This window comes from Anoplophora glabripennis, unplaced genomic scaffold (genome assembly GCF_000390285.2).
Source record: "Anoplophora glabripennis isolate ALB-LARVAE unplaced genomic scaffold, Agla_2.0 scaffold95, whole genome shotgun sequence".
Classification (NCBI taxonomy): domain Eukaryota; kingdom Metazoa; phylum Arthropoda; class Insecta; order Coleoptera; family Cerambycidae; genus Anoplophora; species Anoplophora glabripennis.
In genome coordinates, this window is record NW_019416252.1 from 839,369 (window position 1) to 855,359 (window position 15,991).

Sequence of the window (15,991 nt, forward strand, 5' to 3'; positions counted from 1 at the left end):
TAGCTGTGTATACCAAATTTCATTCATTTATCACAACGCGATTGAGAGATATTGCAAAAAAATGATTTCCATTCCTTCCTCTTCAATGGGTCCCTGTGCTCTTAGGAAGCATTTCCGGACCCATGTTCATATGAACTTTTTTACTTAGTTTTGATCATAGAATCGGCCTGTTCAGGGTTGGCAGCTAATTATGAGACACCCTGTATACAGGGTGTCCCGTTCATGTTTCAAAAAAACTTGTGTGCAAGTACCTCATGAGAAAATAATGGGGGTAGTTCATATAACGTTTTTCTCTTAGACGCCCTATTTTCGAGATACAGTGTGTTAAAGTTGTTACACTTCTAACACCCTGTATAAATAATAGTATAATAACTAAGATATTTCTACCTCAACACATTTTATAGTTATATAAGGTAATATAATATTTGGAGACACCACATTTACAGGATCGTATTTCAGTAGGCATAGACTTTTGTATAGGTATTTGTAGATTTACTATATCTACGTATTTTAAGTGTTAATTTTTTTATATGATAATATTGTTTTTCTTTTAATTCATAAAGTTATTTAGCTGATATTTCTGTAGGGCTACAATCCAATGCACTTGGCTTGTTATGGTGGTCACGCCACAGTAGTAGGTCTTCTTCTAAGCAGATCCGCTGAGCTCCTTCAAAGCGTTGACAAACATGGGAAGACTGGATTGCACATAGCTGCCCAACACGGACACTACCAGATGGTCGAGGTATTGCTAGGTACGTATACTTACATAATTCTACGCAAATTTCTTCGGCTAAAAATATGTTCTCATTAGAGTACGCATATGTGCATGTTAATATCCTCGATGGAAGATAAAAGTATATAAATAGCGCAACCGTTATAAAATCCATAATCGCAATACGCAATCTTGAACAAAAAATGTAGACCACGATAAACGCAATCAATTCTGCCTTCAGGTCAAGGCGTAAAGATTCGCGATTAAAACGTTATACTTGCCTCGTTTCGCCATAAAAATTTGGTCAAGCAGCACTATCGCGACTGTGGTTGACTTTAAGGGGCAAAGCGTACACGACAAGTCCATAAAAAGTCATGTTTAAAATATCTGTACAATAAAACGTCTCAAGATACGCATTTTTGCATAAATTTTACAGCTTTTAGTGCTAATTCATAACGCTAGAATACATCAAATTAAAAACTTAAAAGACAAGAATTGTAAGTTTCAGAAAAAAATACAATATTCGCCATTCATAATAGCATTAAATACAAATGGTGGTGGAATATGAGACAGACCCTATTATGATGTTTTTATTATTATTATTTGTTATTGGAATTTTTTATCACGAATTCTCCTGGTGAAGACCTTCCTGCTTGAGGGTCAAGTTGATTGGTTTAATTGTAAGTTAAATTTATTTTTCATTTAGAAAAGATCTCTTTATCCTTTTCTATGTTTGGAGAATGACTACATTTTGTGCTAGGGTGAACGACCCTAGACTAGTAAACTCTGGTTTTTGTTTCCAATTTTTTTATTATATTTTGGTCAGATGGTACTGCTATATTTATTAGATAACTAATCTTTTCTTTTTTATGAGACATTATGTCCAGTCAGTTATGTATGATTGTTTTATCTGTGAGTATGGACAGATCCCAATACAGTGTGTTTCTTAATTCGATTACTAAATAACGGGACAAAATGCCCAAATGAAGTAGAGGAACTCCTTATGAAGATATAATGATTTGAAAATTTGCTAGGCTGTGGTACTAATGTTCACATACCACTAAAGACGACTATTTGAGGTCTGCAATAACTCATCAATCAGTTGAAGACACTCACATAAAAATATTAAAATTACATTGCAAAAAACTGAGTAATTATTATATTATATATTCTGTTAAAGTGCTATGAGAATTGAACTTTGTAAATTTTACTCTAGGTTGTATAAGGTATTTGGTAAATAATAGCGGTTCTTTTGTTTCAACCCCGTAACAAGTTAGGAAGTGGTAGAAATAATAAGTAACGACAATACTAATGCAGTTGACTGTATATCTACAAAGATTATTATTTATCCAAAATATAGTATTTTGCTTTGCTATAATTTTATCATAAATCTATTTGTTCAGCTGGAACAATATCGTGAGGAAATAAAATTAAGTCTTATGTCAACTAATAAATTAAAAGAAAAGCATTTAAAATGTTTTTATCACGATTATTGAAAGGTGTTGGTATAATATGTAGAATTAGAGAAATCAAAATGGATTAATAACTGTATATCAGAATCATATCTGCTCTGGAAGAATGACGGGCAAATCTTTATAAACAAATTGACAATAAGGAGTATCTCCCATTCTATAAAGCTCAATCAGCTCTATAGAACGGGATATGAATTTAGTTCCTCAAGGTTCTATACTAGGGCCGTTAATATTTTATATTTTTACAGACTATTTTTTAACAATCTTTTATTAATACCAATTATTTTGTTTCACATGCAAACGATATTTCAATGGTAACCACTGGGAAAATATTTAACGAGTTGTCATTTAATTTGAATGGATAGTATCTGTAAATTTAATAGTAGTTAATAAAGAAACTTTTATAATAAGAATTACTTTATTCTGAACACTTCTGGTTAAACCTTGCAGATTACAACAGAAATCTTACCGAGACAAATTCCATGAAGTTTTTAGTAATTTTTCTTGATGCATCATTTTCGTTTAGATTGGACATTAGAAATAAAATATTTTTGACAAAAAAAATGTACGCCACTGACTTTTTTGTAATTTTTATATATTTTTTAATTAAGCAACTAAAAATACAACTTTTTTGTCTCTTGAATGTTTTTCGTATCTTGATTAATTTTTGGAAAAAAAAATAATAAAATTCACTTAATTGCATATCCCTGAACTGCACAAGAAACATTATTAAAAATATTCCTTAAGGTACTGCTGGGGACGCCACTGGACTTAACAAATTTAATCAAGTTAAGGGCAAATTTGCCCCTTAACACTACAAATAACACTGCCAAATTACAACAATATTGGGTAAAGGGTGTTTAAGATATTTACGAAATGGCAATTTTTTTACAAAAGTTTAATACCCCATATCTTGGAAACGAAGCATCTGCGGACCAATGTTTATATGACCATTTTGTCTGAAAATCACTCAAATAATCGTCTGTTGAATTTATTGTACATAATTAATTAACACTCTGTATAATTAAAAAAAGATTAATACAAAATCTAAGAATTCAGACAATCCCAAATACTTAACGAGAAATGGCAGTATACTGCATATTTCTTACCATCGCATTGCTTTTTTTTAAAAATCAAAATATAATACATTAATCTCCCAAGCAGTTTCAATATTGAAACAAATATTGCATCTTTCAAAATTAAATGAAAAGCTTTCTTAAAGAGTTTGTGCACTTACAGAGCTATTGGTAATTTAATTTAGTAGAACACCGATCAAATGTATCAATTAATTATTTTAAAAAGGTTTTAGGAGTTAGGTTTTGATTTGACTAATATTTACAGGTGTCAGTTTATTTTGACACGATTTGATTGTTTTGATTAAACTCTAGATATTATTTTATAATTTTTTTGCAGGTCAAGGAGCCGAAATTAATGCTCCCGACAAAAACGGATGGACGCCACTGCACTGTGCCGCTAGAGCTGGCTGCTTTGAAGTGGTAAAGCTTCTGGTGGAATCAGGAGCTTCTCCAAAATCGGAAACAAACCTAGGAGCTGTTCCTATATGGTTTGCAGCTTCTGAAGGGCATCACGCTGTCCTAGAGTATCTGATGACCAAGGAGCACGACACTTATGCACTAATGGAGGATAGAAGGTCAGTAAAAGAATCATTAAAGCAAGTGGGTTTGATTTTGTTTTCGTGACTTAGATTCGTGTATAACTTGATGGTGTGTTCGAAAAACCACAACAACAAACCCATCGAGGAATTCATTTTGGTCTCACCGGCACCTGTCGATACAGCTGCTAAATTGTCCAATATCCTTATAGTCCTTTCAAACAAAGAAAAAGAGAGAGCTAAGGATCTCATAGCCGCGGGAAAGTTCTGTGAAGCTATGGCGACCGAACTTCTAGCCTTGGCAGCAGGCGCTGATTCTGCAGGGAAGATCCTTACAGCTACTGACAGGAGAAATGTGGAATTTTTGGATGTCTTAATAGAAAACGAACAAAAGGAGGTCATAGCGCATACCGTTGTTCAGCGCTATCTACAGGTAAAGAGTAGGTAATTGTGATTATTTAAGAAAAAGTAGATGGCTTCAGAGGTATAGAAAATTAATGGGAAAGTAATTTATCTCCCCTTAATATACTTTTTCATATTTCAGGAACTCTGGAGAGGGGCCCTCAACTGGACGGCGTGGCGCACGCTGCTTCTGTTCGTGTTTTTCATAATCTGTCCCCCTGTTTGGATAGCCTTTACCCTTCCTCTAGGCCACAAGTACTACAAGGTGCCTATCATCAAATTCATGTCGTATCTCACTTCACACATTTACCTCATGGTCTTCCTGCTGATAGTGGGTATCACGCCGCCTTACCCAGTGGTTAGAAGAGGCCTCTTCCCCGTCTGGTACGAATGGATCTTGCTGATATGGCTGAGCGGTCTCTTGCTGTTCGAACTGACCAATCCCAGTGACAAATCCGGTCTGGGCTGGATCAAGCTGTCCGTACTTCTCTTTAGCATATTGGGTGTAGGTGTACACTTGCTGGGAATTTTATTTATCAAAACCAAAGACTGGCCTACCCTGATGTACTGCAGGAACCAACTGTTCGCCTTGAGCTTCGTCCTAGCTTGTGTACAGATCCTGGACTTTTTATCCTTCCACCACCTGTTTGGGCCATGGGCCATCATTATCGGTAATTTAATGAAAGACCTAGCTAGGTTTTTAGCGGTGTTAGCGATCTTCGTGTTCGGGTTTTCGATGCAGTTCGTTGCCTTGAATCAACCCTTTCATGAATTATCTTCCCTCGAAGTAAAGATGATTAATAATCCAAGAGGCAGTGGAGTTCTTGAACACGAGTATTTCAGTGATGGTGAGTAATGGCTTTTATTCTGTTGTAGATTGTAACGTTTTTATCTCCATGTAGACAGGATATTTTAATTTGGTATACTTGAACTTATATTAAATTTTAAGCAATATTGATAAAAAGTTATACCAAGTTGGAATACTTTAAGATATTCGTTTTACTCTTAATATATTCCATAGAGATAATATGCTACCATTTTTCTCTTTCCATTTTTAAAAGGATTCTGCAGATTTACAGCTTGAACTGCTTACCTACATACCTTCGAAAATAATTGCTTTTGTCATACTACATGTAATACAGCTTTTTTATTCTACTATACTAAATCTATATCTTATAACCGGCGCTGTATATAGCATATTATATTCTATAACTCGCTTGACTTACTTGAATTCTCTAAGTTTCTACAAATATCTCGATTTTGGAGACAATTCTATTTGACCGAAATATTTTATTCCTTATTTTTCGAGGTGATCTCAGATATTATTTTTAAAGTTTAAAACTCAAAACCAAATAAAGTGCAGAACTGAAATCACATTTCTGTTCAAAGTCGTTTTTACAAGTCTGCCATCATCAAAAACGAAGGTTAAAATGTTCTTTGTTCAATTAGAAATTGCCTTTATTTCGAGATAGTTTGTTCTTCTATTTAAAACTATGCGCACGCGTTGTACAATGTACATAAATAATACAACACCCAACTTTCCACCTACCACCTCTTGTACTATACCTTCTTTTCCACGAAAATAGAACGCGACCCATTCCTAGATGACGCGGAGTGGATAGAGGACCTGACCACGGCCGATCCACTACCCAGGGCCGGCCTAAGGAAAAAGCGGCGGCCTATTTCTGGGAGTAAGTCCCTAAGTGTGGGCTTTATCTGTGGCTCTGTCTGTTGTTTGTCTTAAACCGTTTAAGGCGTCTGTGTATAGTATTATTCTTCCCAAAGGTGTATAGTTGCATTTTAGGTACTCCTGCTGGCTTACTGTCTGTTGTCTCCCCTGTAGAGACGTCCAGGTGTTTTGTGTACGTTTGTCTTTCTGATTTATTCGTTTTCTGTTCTCTGTGTGCTGCATGCGACCCAGAAGTATATGCCAAGGCGTAATATAAAGCAAATCCGTCAATTTTAATTTTTTAATATCAATGTCTCAATGAAATTCACTGGCTGGCGCTTGGCATATGTTTCGCGGTCGTGTCTGCGTCAGTGGCATGCGGTGTAAATGCTCGGCAAGGCTTTAGGCCGTAGCCGCCAGGGGTGATATTGACTAGCCTCATGTTCCCAGTGAAAATGAATCCAATAACTGCGTTCGAGCTGCTTTTTTTCGGCGTGTTCGGCCAAACGACCTACGACGAGTTGATAGTGAAGAGCCCGAAGGGCTTCCCGGCCGTCAAGCCCGCGTGGACGGCCAACCTCTTCAAAGTGGTATTCGGCATCTACATGCTGGTGTCGGTGGTCGTTCTCATAAATCTTCTAATTGCCATGATGTCGGACACTTATCAACGTATCCAGGTAATTGCTTTGTTTATGATTCCAGTCAAAAAGAACCCGATCAGTGCTTTTGAGCTGCTGTTTTTCGCGGTTTTCGGCCAAACCACCACTGACCACCTGAAAACCAACAACTACCAACAATCCAACGCAAATGTGGAAAATCGTAATAATCAGCCCCCGTGGACGGAGGTGCTTTTTAAGTGCGTTTTCGGAGTTTACATGTTGGTCTCTGTCGTTGTGCTGATCAATCTGCTCATTGCTATGATGACCGATACCTACCAGCGTATCCAGGTAACGGCTAGGTAGCTCACGCTGCCCCACGCTTTTTAGTACGACGACTATGGACTTCCCGGGGCCTAGAGTTTTTTCCTAGAGCGTAGACAGAATTCGATGAATACAAAATTCTTGACAAACTCCAATGGCGTACCAATTTAATACAACATAAAATACATTTACCTAATAAATGATTCCAACGCCTTATTATTTTTTTTAATATTATCAAAATTCGTTCTCGCAATTTTCTACAAAAGAAGAACCTAACTCATTATACCTCTAAAGCAAACCTATATACACCCTTGTATCATATGCAGAATTGATCAAAAAAAAAAACACCCATAATTTTCAAGTTACTGCAATAATGTTTTAGATTTAGATTTAAATAACAAACATTTGGTACATTTGTATTTGACTTTTATCATATACATAGGAGTCATTATTGTATTGTAAATATTTAATAAAAATTACTACGCCACTGGAGGATGTGTCTCAGTTTCATAAATTGTTCGTTATATCTTCTTAAAAAAATTTTGTCCACCCTCAATTTTTCATGGCTCTTCATTACAAAGACATTGATCTTCAATGCCACGTCACTTCTTCATTCGCTTATCTCTCCTCTTCCAGTTAAGTCTTTACCTTCTCTTCGTAGTTTAGAAAAATGTGTATTATTTTAAATAAATACCTAGTCGCTTTGATTTCGTTTATTCGAAGCATAAAGTTTTCAATTTGATGATTTTTTTATTGAGACAGAAGCCCACCACCACATTTAACATTTAATATACTTAAACATTTTTAACATAAACAACAATAAATTAAATATGTTTTAGCGTAATCTGTTAGTTAAAAGTTAATATAAAATCGAGAGGTATTGTCAAAAACTTTTTTTTTTAAACCACTATTTTTTCTTTGATCAAATAATAAGAACAATTAGGAATAACAGAATAAGTGCAAAAATAAAGGAAAATTGAATGCATACAAATGTATGCATTGATAAAATAACAAGAGTAGTGAAGACGAAATGTATTGAGAAGAAGCAAGACTATAAGTTAAAATATAATTTAGAAAACAATGGAATTATCGAAAAGGTTTAATTAAAAACAAGATTATACTCTTAAGAAGTGATCACGAATTATAAAATGTTTATAATACAATTATCACTATGGATACCAAGGTTTCTCCAGGCAGATCAGCAAACACCATTACTGAAGAAGATCTGGGTATTGTCCACTAGATGTTCTTAAAGAAGGATGAAAATATGTGAAATATAAGAAAAGGTCCTCTATACCAGTGACGACCAACGTTTCCGTATGAATTACCTACTATTAGAACTGGTGTATATCTAAGAGAAAAATTGATATCTCCAAACAGACGTACTAAAACAGGAGTCCACAAAAATGATCGTGCTATATCGCGGAAACCTTAGACTAAGACAATATTAAGTCAATAATATATTCATTCCCCAAAATTTTCCGACTGAGCGATTTCACTATGAGTTTGTATTTTCCACGCAGTGCCTCGTAATCTAACTATCCCCACCTACAGAACCATCCAAACCACTGACAATAACCAACCGTCCTGGACCAAGGCACCTATAACTGGCGCTTATGCAGTATACCAGTTGGTTTACGCCATCGTCATGACAAAACTGCTTATCGCTATGATGTCTGAGACTTTCCACCGTTTCCAGGTAATAGATGGATAGATGGGTGTCGTGTTAGATATTGCACTTACTATGCTTTTGCGTCTAGATGGCTCTTCATGCCTTGAATCCCGTTAGTTTCCGTTAATTTTAAAAGCAGGTCGCGGTTTGTTGAAATTCTTGTGAGGCAGCGGTCTGCCATTATTCGAAGCCAATTAGAAACAAACTTACCTTGTAAAAACCTAGATTTATATATTACTAGCTTTTACCCGCGGCTTCGATCGCAGAGTGATAGAAAATCTTTCGTAAAAAATATTTTTTTTAATAAAAAGTATCCTATGTTACTTCTAATACCTCCAAGAATATGTGTACAAAGTTTCATGATAATCGGTTAAGTAGTTCTCGCGTGAAAGAGTAACAAACAAACTTACATTCACATTTATAATATTAGTAGGGATTTGATACGCGTTTAAGGGAAAATAGCAATAATTTTGAAGACCAATATAAATTTGGAGAAACACTGGACCGAGAGTGGATCCTTGCGGAATAAGTTTTAGTGAATGGGAAAAGACATAGTATGGACTGATTAAGTTTGTAACTGAAGAAATAATTCATCTGAAACTAAAATATACCTACTCACAAACTAAGAACAACACTTATTAATTTTCCTTTATTTTTGCTGGTTCTGTATTAGATGTCTCACAAAAATTTCATCAAAATCAGCTAGTCACAAAATATAAGAAAGTTATTTACTACATTGTTATATCAATGTCTTTTAAATTTAATTATGCAGTCATGAAGAGCCTGATGTGAAACATCATTACATCTGTATGTTAAAATTGTAAATGGCAACTATAGCAATGCTTAAGGCATAAATGTGATTGGTATATATTTTTATTGCATTTTCTATTATTTTTGTTAATCTTGTATTAAATTGAATGATAAAACCTGCGTTCTATTTTTTTTTAATAATTCAATTTCCATTCGGCGATAAAATTGTTTGTATCAAAGTTTTTATGGCATTCTTTGTAATTTTTTTAATGTAACAAGAAATACATTGGATGGAATAATTCTGATATATGTAATTAATTTTAATTATAAAATTTTATTCTCTCTAATCAGTTTATGCCTTAGCTGTAAACTACAGAAATGCGTATCATAGTCCATGTTGTCGTACTCACGCCTGTCACCTCGCTGTCGCTCACCAGTTCCTTTGGGCTGGGTCATTGTAGCAATTAAAACACTCTTAAGTAGACGTTCCTCGATAGTAAACACATTTTCAATACTGATTTTAGTCCCGTATCGGTTGTTCAGCAGTTACCAAACCGAAAACTCCTGAAATTAAGATCTGGTCAGTCAGGTGGCCGTTCTGAAAGGCAAAATGTTTTACTAAAAGCATATGTTTTTAATAACTTTCCCATTTTGGTAACTTCTGAATAGTGTTTACAAGTAATATCGTAGCAGTCAATGGCAGTTTGGTAGGCTCATAACCGATAGCTGTTAGATAGAGACAGAACGCGTTGGTAGTGCTTATAATAGAAACACAGCAGCTACATTTATATACCTCCTATATACATACAATAGCTATCATAATAATATGTTTTGGCCACGAAGTTTTTGCAATTAGTTTATTTTTTCCCACATATATTTTTGGACATTGCAATTTTTGCATTTGTATTTTTTGTTACCACACCCCTTTTTTGATATTTTTAATTTTCACAGGCATATTTTTATACATGAAGTAATGATGAAGATGCGTTTCGTAAGAACGAAAACTAACTTCTTGAGCAGATATCGTTAAATTAATAAAAAAATTATAGTTTTTAATTCAAAACATGCTTCAAATGATTAAGTCAATCAAATTCAAATGGTATTATGCGGGTGTCCGTAGTATAAGTCGATGTAGGTTCTAAGTTTATCCATTTAGAAAGAAATGGAAAGGAAAGAAAGGAATCATAAATATATTTTTCCTTTTGACTTGTCCTAAATTCTGGAAAGAAGTAGAGCGTTTGCAAAAACAGAAACAGATTAAATAAAATTGAGAAACGAAATGAAGCTGAGAAATTTATGTTGAAAGGCAAAGATTATGAAAATTTCCTTATTTATCTACAGGGTGTCCCATTTTAATCGATCACCCTGAATAACTGCAGGATTCGAATTGAATAACTTCCAGAACAACAGTTGTAAGGTCAAACTTAGGGGTCAACTTCAGAATTTCAAATAGAAACACCATTTGTTTTATCCAGAAATGGAAAGAGTAGAAGGTAAAAATCAGCTTTTCCGCTAAAATATTTACATTTTATGGCAAAGGTTGAATGGTTTTGTGGCAAATTCCGTACAAACTACCGTGATCATGATTTGTGGTCTAATTGTGACTCTGATCTTGAGACCAAATTTAGGAGTCATTTTACTTTTGATTGACGGTTTAATTACAAATAATATACTTTTTTAACTTGACAATCTAGATCAAGATCACGATCAACATTGGACTGGGTGCCTCATTAACCTGGAAAGCTTCGGCATAAAAAATGAATATCTATATTCAAAAAACTAAAATCGCTGAAGTACTCCTAAAGTTCCATTAGCGATATTGAGGGTCTCATATCTATCCTTATAAGAGTTTATTACTGTTGTGCTCATTTAGTGTAAATAATAACATTGTCAGTATCTTGCTTCATAAAACTTGCATTCTGCTTCCTTATACAGGGTCTCGCGCTTAAATATGATACATAGCCTGTAACTTCTTTATTTTTTGGCCGATTTCAAAAATTTTTATTCGGGAATGTAGGGTAAAAAAACTCTATCTAACCGTGATACTGCTGTTCTTATTAATGCAATTCATGGCCAACTAGGACGTGTTTTATTGACATCAAAACAGTTAATTGGTATTAGCAATTTTTTTTCCAAAGAACTGATTATTATCCCTTAAAACGTCTTACCACCAAGTTTCATCAAATTCGATACATCTTCAGACGACCACTCCATAATGTCGCGAAATGTAATGCAAGCCTGTAACTTTTTTATTTTTTGGCCGATTTAAAAATTTTTTATTTTGGAATGTAGGCTAAACAAACTCTATCTAACTGTAATACTGCTATGTTTTAGTAATGCAATACATAGCCAACTAGTGCTCGTCTGAAGATGTATCGAATTTGATGAAACTTGGTGACAAGACATTTTAAGGGATGCTGAATGAGAATACGTAATCTTTCTTTTGGAAAAAAAAAATCGCTATTATCAATTGCGCTGTTTTGACGTCAAAAAACGCGTTCTAGTTGGCCGTGAATCGCATTAACAAAAACAGCAGTATTACGGTTAGATAGTTTTTTTTTAACCTACATTCTAAATACTTTTTTTTTGAAATCGCTCAAAAAATAAAGAAGCTACAGTTTTGTATCACTTTTAAGCGCGACACCCTGTATATGTATAATAGTTAATGATATTCACGTTTGGTAAATATAATGTAAATAAATAACATAAACACAAAAAATTGTTCATTAGTAATACCAGTATAAACAGTAAATACTGATAATTACTTAATCATCTGACAACTGGAAACGTTTACAAAAATCTAACACTTCAACTAGTGCCAATCAACAATTTGTGGAGAGAGCGAGTTTTGGGAAACAATATCAACAACAGAAAATGAGTCACAAATGAGTATCGTTCGTACAGATGACACACATGCTATGTTACCGAATTGTTAGATTTCAGTTACTTATAACTATAAACATCACAAATGAAAACTTATGATATCTTTGCATAAAATAAGTTGATGTTTGGAGAAATAAATTATTACATAATCAGTTATTACCGTAATTTATTTTATTTTCTACAATTTGGTAAGTAAAGGTAAACTGTCTTTTTTTCTCGAAAACTGTTAAGATTAGGACCCATACTCTATAGAACATATACCTATATTCATTTCCATACTAGGTACTAAGTACATACAGAAAATCCAAGGGCATATTTTCTGGCTAAAATATGTATTTTAAAAAATCAAACAAGTAAATATTTTGATATAGCATAATAGTACCTTAGTATGCTACATTTTATTTTATAAGTTATGCTATCGTATGCTATAAGTAACGAGAGAAATAAATAGTGAATTCTTTTTTGTTTGTCATTTTGACGAGCAATTCGTAAGTAATTTCAATTTAAGTAATTTAAGTTTTTTAAAATTATAAGTTCAGTTTTTAACTATTATCATGGTCACTGGCTCATATGCCGACATAGCTAATATAGGTACAACAAGTTCAAGACATACTGCCACCAGATTACTTCATTTACTTACAATTTTGCCATTGGATTTTGTAGAGGATTGTACAAAATATTAGTTTACTGATGATACTTAATCAAGAGATTCTATAATTAATTTCTATAATAATCACGATTGATTCGAAACCCTCACGTCAGAATCCTGGTTTCAGTATCTGTGATGGACATTATTGATAATTTTTTATTTGGCCTCATTTTTTACTAGAAACCTTTACTGGAGATTTGTACCGATATTTTTTTGAAAACATTTTGCTAACAAAAGCTTAGCTTTAGTCCTCAAACAGCGAATGTGGTTCATGCACCCACCTAGAACACCAGAATTACATGCCATAGATTTTTTGTTTGAGGGCACCTCAAAGCAGTAGTTTACAAAGTTCCTATTATAAATGAAGCGCAAATACAGCAATTAATTATAGATGGTTGTGATATACCATAAATTATGTTAAATATGTTAAAATATGCCACCCTTGGCATATTTTAACATAATCGAGTTTCAACAAAAGAAAATCTGAAGCGTCTATTTTGTCTAAAAGTGACCATATCCAAATTATTATAAGCGTATTGACAATTGTTTCACTCGTTGTTCTTAACATACTAATAAAATAATATAGTAACAATACACTTATTAAAATAATTAATTTTGTCCCAATGGATATGAAAACGAATTTTGTTTGTAATATTACAGAGGATGAAATAATATTTTTGTACCTAGGACATATTCGTATACTATCACTTATACTGCGAACACCCTATTGGAAAAAAATTCCACCATTTAGAGAACAAAATCTTTGCCTAGGAAGTTCAAGATCTTTTCCAAAACATTTACTTGCATTGAACCTAACATAAAACCTTTTCCTTAGGCTCAATCCGATATAGAATGGAAGTTTGGTCTCAGTAAACTCATCCGCAACATGCACAGAACGACAACCGCCCCATCCCCGATCAATCTGATAACGACTTGGCTCTTCTATTTGGTAGACATCTGCAAGAAACGAGGTAAGTAATCGCCCATCCGCTTAGCAGTAGACCTCTAATAAACACGAGGCAAACAGATTTTGTTTTAGTTAAATCAAGAAAGAGACAGAGCCTCGTCCATCTCATGGGCAGCTTCCAGAGGACAGCGCAGCTCAGTCCGAGGTCAAAAGCTGGGGCTAAATGGTTGTCCAAAGTCAAGAAAGGTAGGCAGGTCGCCCCTAAGGAGTCTGTGGCTTTGTCTATAGGCCATATGAGCCCCCTAGGGTCTCAACTAAGCTTTACAGCGCAAACCACGAGGATAGAGCACGTGACTGACTGGGAGGCTATAGCGAAGAAGTACAGGGCTCTCATGGGGGAAGTCGATGAGGTGAAGGAACAGACTAGTGAAGACAATGAAGACGAGGACGATGATGCTCCGTCTTCGGTCCCTGTGCCTACGCAAAATATGTCGTCTTCATTCGGATAAGGATCTTAGGGTTCTTGATATTTTCTATTTATTAAAAAGGCACGTAACTCAAGTAAATATGATGACGACATTTATATCCTTTCAAATCATGGATGAGAAGAAGGGAGTTCTTGTTTACCCTAGATCTAAAAGAAGAAACTGACATTTGATTATATAAGTACAGCAAGAAGAACATTAAAATTACAAATCTTTACCAGTTTTTCTTTTTAAATATACGAAAGTTACTTCAGAATCAAATTTTGTCATATAAAAACAATGTGTATTTTTAACATAATTTTTAATACATATATAAATCATCCCTATAAATGCCAAATTCTGGAGGCATTTGAAGAAATTGAGTGTTGCAAATTCGATATAATCAGGTAAATGCATACATATCATACTTAAAGCTATAAATTCTAAATAATTTTTATATCTCTAACATTTTCGACTTAATAATCGTATAATTAGTGCAAGTATGTCATATTGGATTAGAATTTTAAGGGAAATTTCTATATATATACGTTTGCAAATTTTATAAGGAGTATGCAATATAAAATTTACTATATATGTAATAAAAAATAATCTTAACATATAGATAGGTAACAGTCATTTTGATATTTGGATTATATACTTGGATATTTACGTAATATCATGCACAGATGGGTTTCTTTTGTATATAGTAGTGCTTCAACTTTTACCGAATATAGGGATGTATTTATTTTTTAAATAAATAGTTTTTTCATAATTATGAGATTTATTTTCCTATTACACTAGTACAGATTTATTCCCAATCTTAGATTTATCGTGTTAAGGCTTTTTACTTACTAGCAACAAAATAAAGCAAGTACACTGAAAGAAATGGGCTTATTAAACTGTTTATCTAGAATAATGTGTATAGCGCATATTAAAACTTTTATAACCAATATACGACTTTTATTAAAAAAAAGCAATCATCTCCATACTCATTATTCAATCAGTTTAACTGGAAGGTGCTTAATACATCTTATGCATCTATGAAATAAAGGTTATAATGAATTACTTATACATTATTAGGTGTTATAGACTTTATATTCCAATTGTATAGTAGGGAAGATTTGTTGTATAAAGACCAGTATCCGAATTTGTATATAACAATTGTATTAACAGAATTATTCGTTCTTATACTGAATATGTTTCCGTTTTTAACGTGTAAAACGCATCTTATAATGGTTAAGTGATCGTCACCTCTCGGTGCATAATCGGTTATGATCGTTGTTAAGTTATATTCATAGTCTTGTAATAATAATCATATGTCAGACCCGAGAGCGAAGTGCGCCGACTCAATAAGAAACCTGGCTATTCCAGCCGCTGATTTAGGGTTCGCCGCACGAGCTCATCCCTTCTAAGATTTCAGTAGCATGCTATGCATGAAGCAGAACGGTACTCAACTATCTTATACAGTCCACTTTTATTGTCCATACATGTTCAATCATTGTCAAAATAAACACACAAAACCACAACGTCTTTATTATCTTTACTCAAGAAGAGAAAATACAACAATCGTAAAATTTCCGACAGTCCGCTGTGCATCGACTTACACACGTCTAGTTTGATGAAAATGGACAGTATATGCACATGTTTTGTGGGATACATGATCATATCGCGTTGTGTGAAATGGAAAATTATTATGTAAGTATCTAACTGTTTTATGGCTTGTAATTGTTTTGTTTTTTCAAATGTAAATCTTGTCTAAATCTTAAAAATTATTATTTTGTAGGTCCTATTAGAAATCGCTGATGTTAAGTTTTACATAAGATGGAGGAACAGAAGGTTAACGGTGACAAAGAAGAGCATGGGTATAAAGTCAATCAAC

The 15,991-nt window shown here is 33.8% G+C and overlaps 1 protein-coding gene across 1 annotated transcript in view; it reads left to right on the forward strand.

The window, feature by feature from the left end:
- Positions 1 to 14,846, forward strand: part of LOC108905829 (serine/threonine-protein phosphatase 6 regulatory ankyrin repeat subunit A) — a 52,406-nt gene extending 37,560 nt beyond the window's left edge. The window contains exons 14-21 of the mRNA XM_018708858.1: positions 587 to 752; positions 3,598 to 3,835; positions 3,890 to 4,229; positions 4,341 to 5,046; positions 5,785 to 5,889; positions 6,318 to 6,544; positions 13,577 to 13,712; positions 13,781 to 14,846. Of these exons, the coding sequence (XP_018564374.1) occupies positions 587 to 752; positions 3,598 to 3,835; positions 3,890 to 4,229; positions 4,341 to 5,046; positions 5,785 to 5,889; positions 6,318 to 6,544; positions 13,577 to 13,712; positions 13,781 to 14,157 (2,295 nt within the window). The 3' untranslated portion in view covers positions 14,158 to 14,846. The remainder of the gene's footprint in view (positions 1 to 586; positions 753 to 3,597; positions 3,836 to 3,889; positions 4,230 to 4,340; positions 5,047 to 5,784; positions 5,890 to 6,317; positions 6,545 to 13,576; positions 13,713 to 13,780) is intronic.
- The last annotated feature ends 1,145 nt before the right edge of the window (positions 14,847 to 15,991 follow it).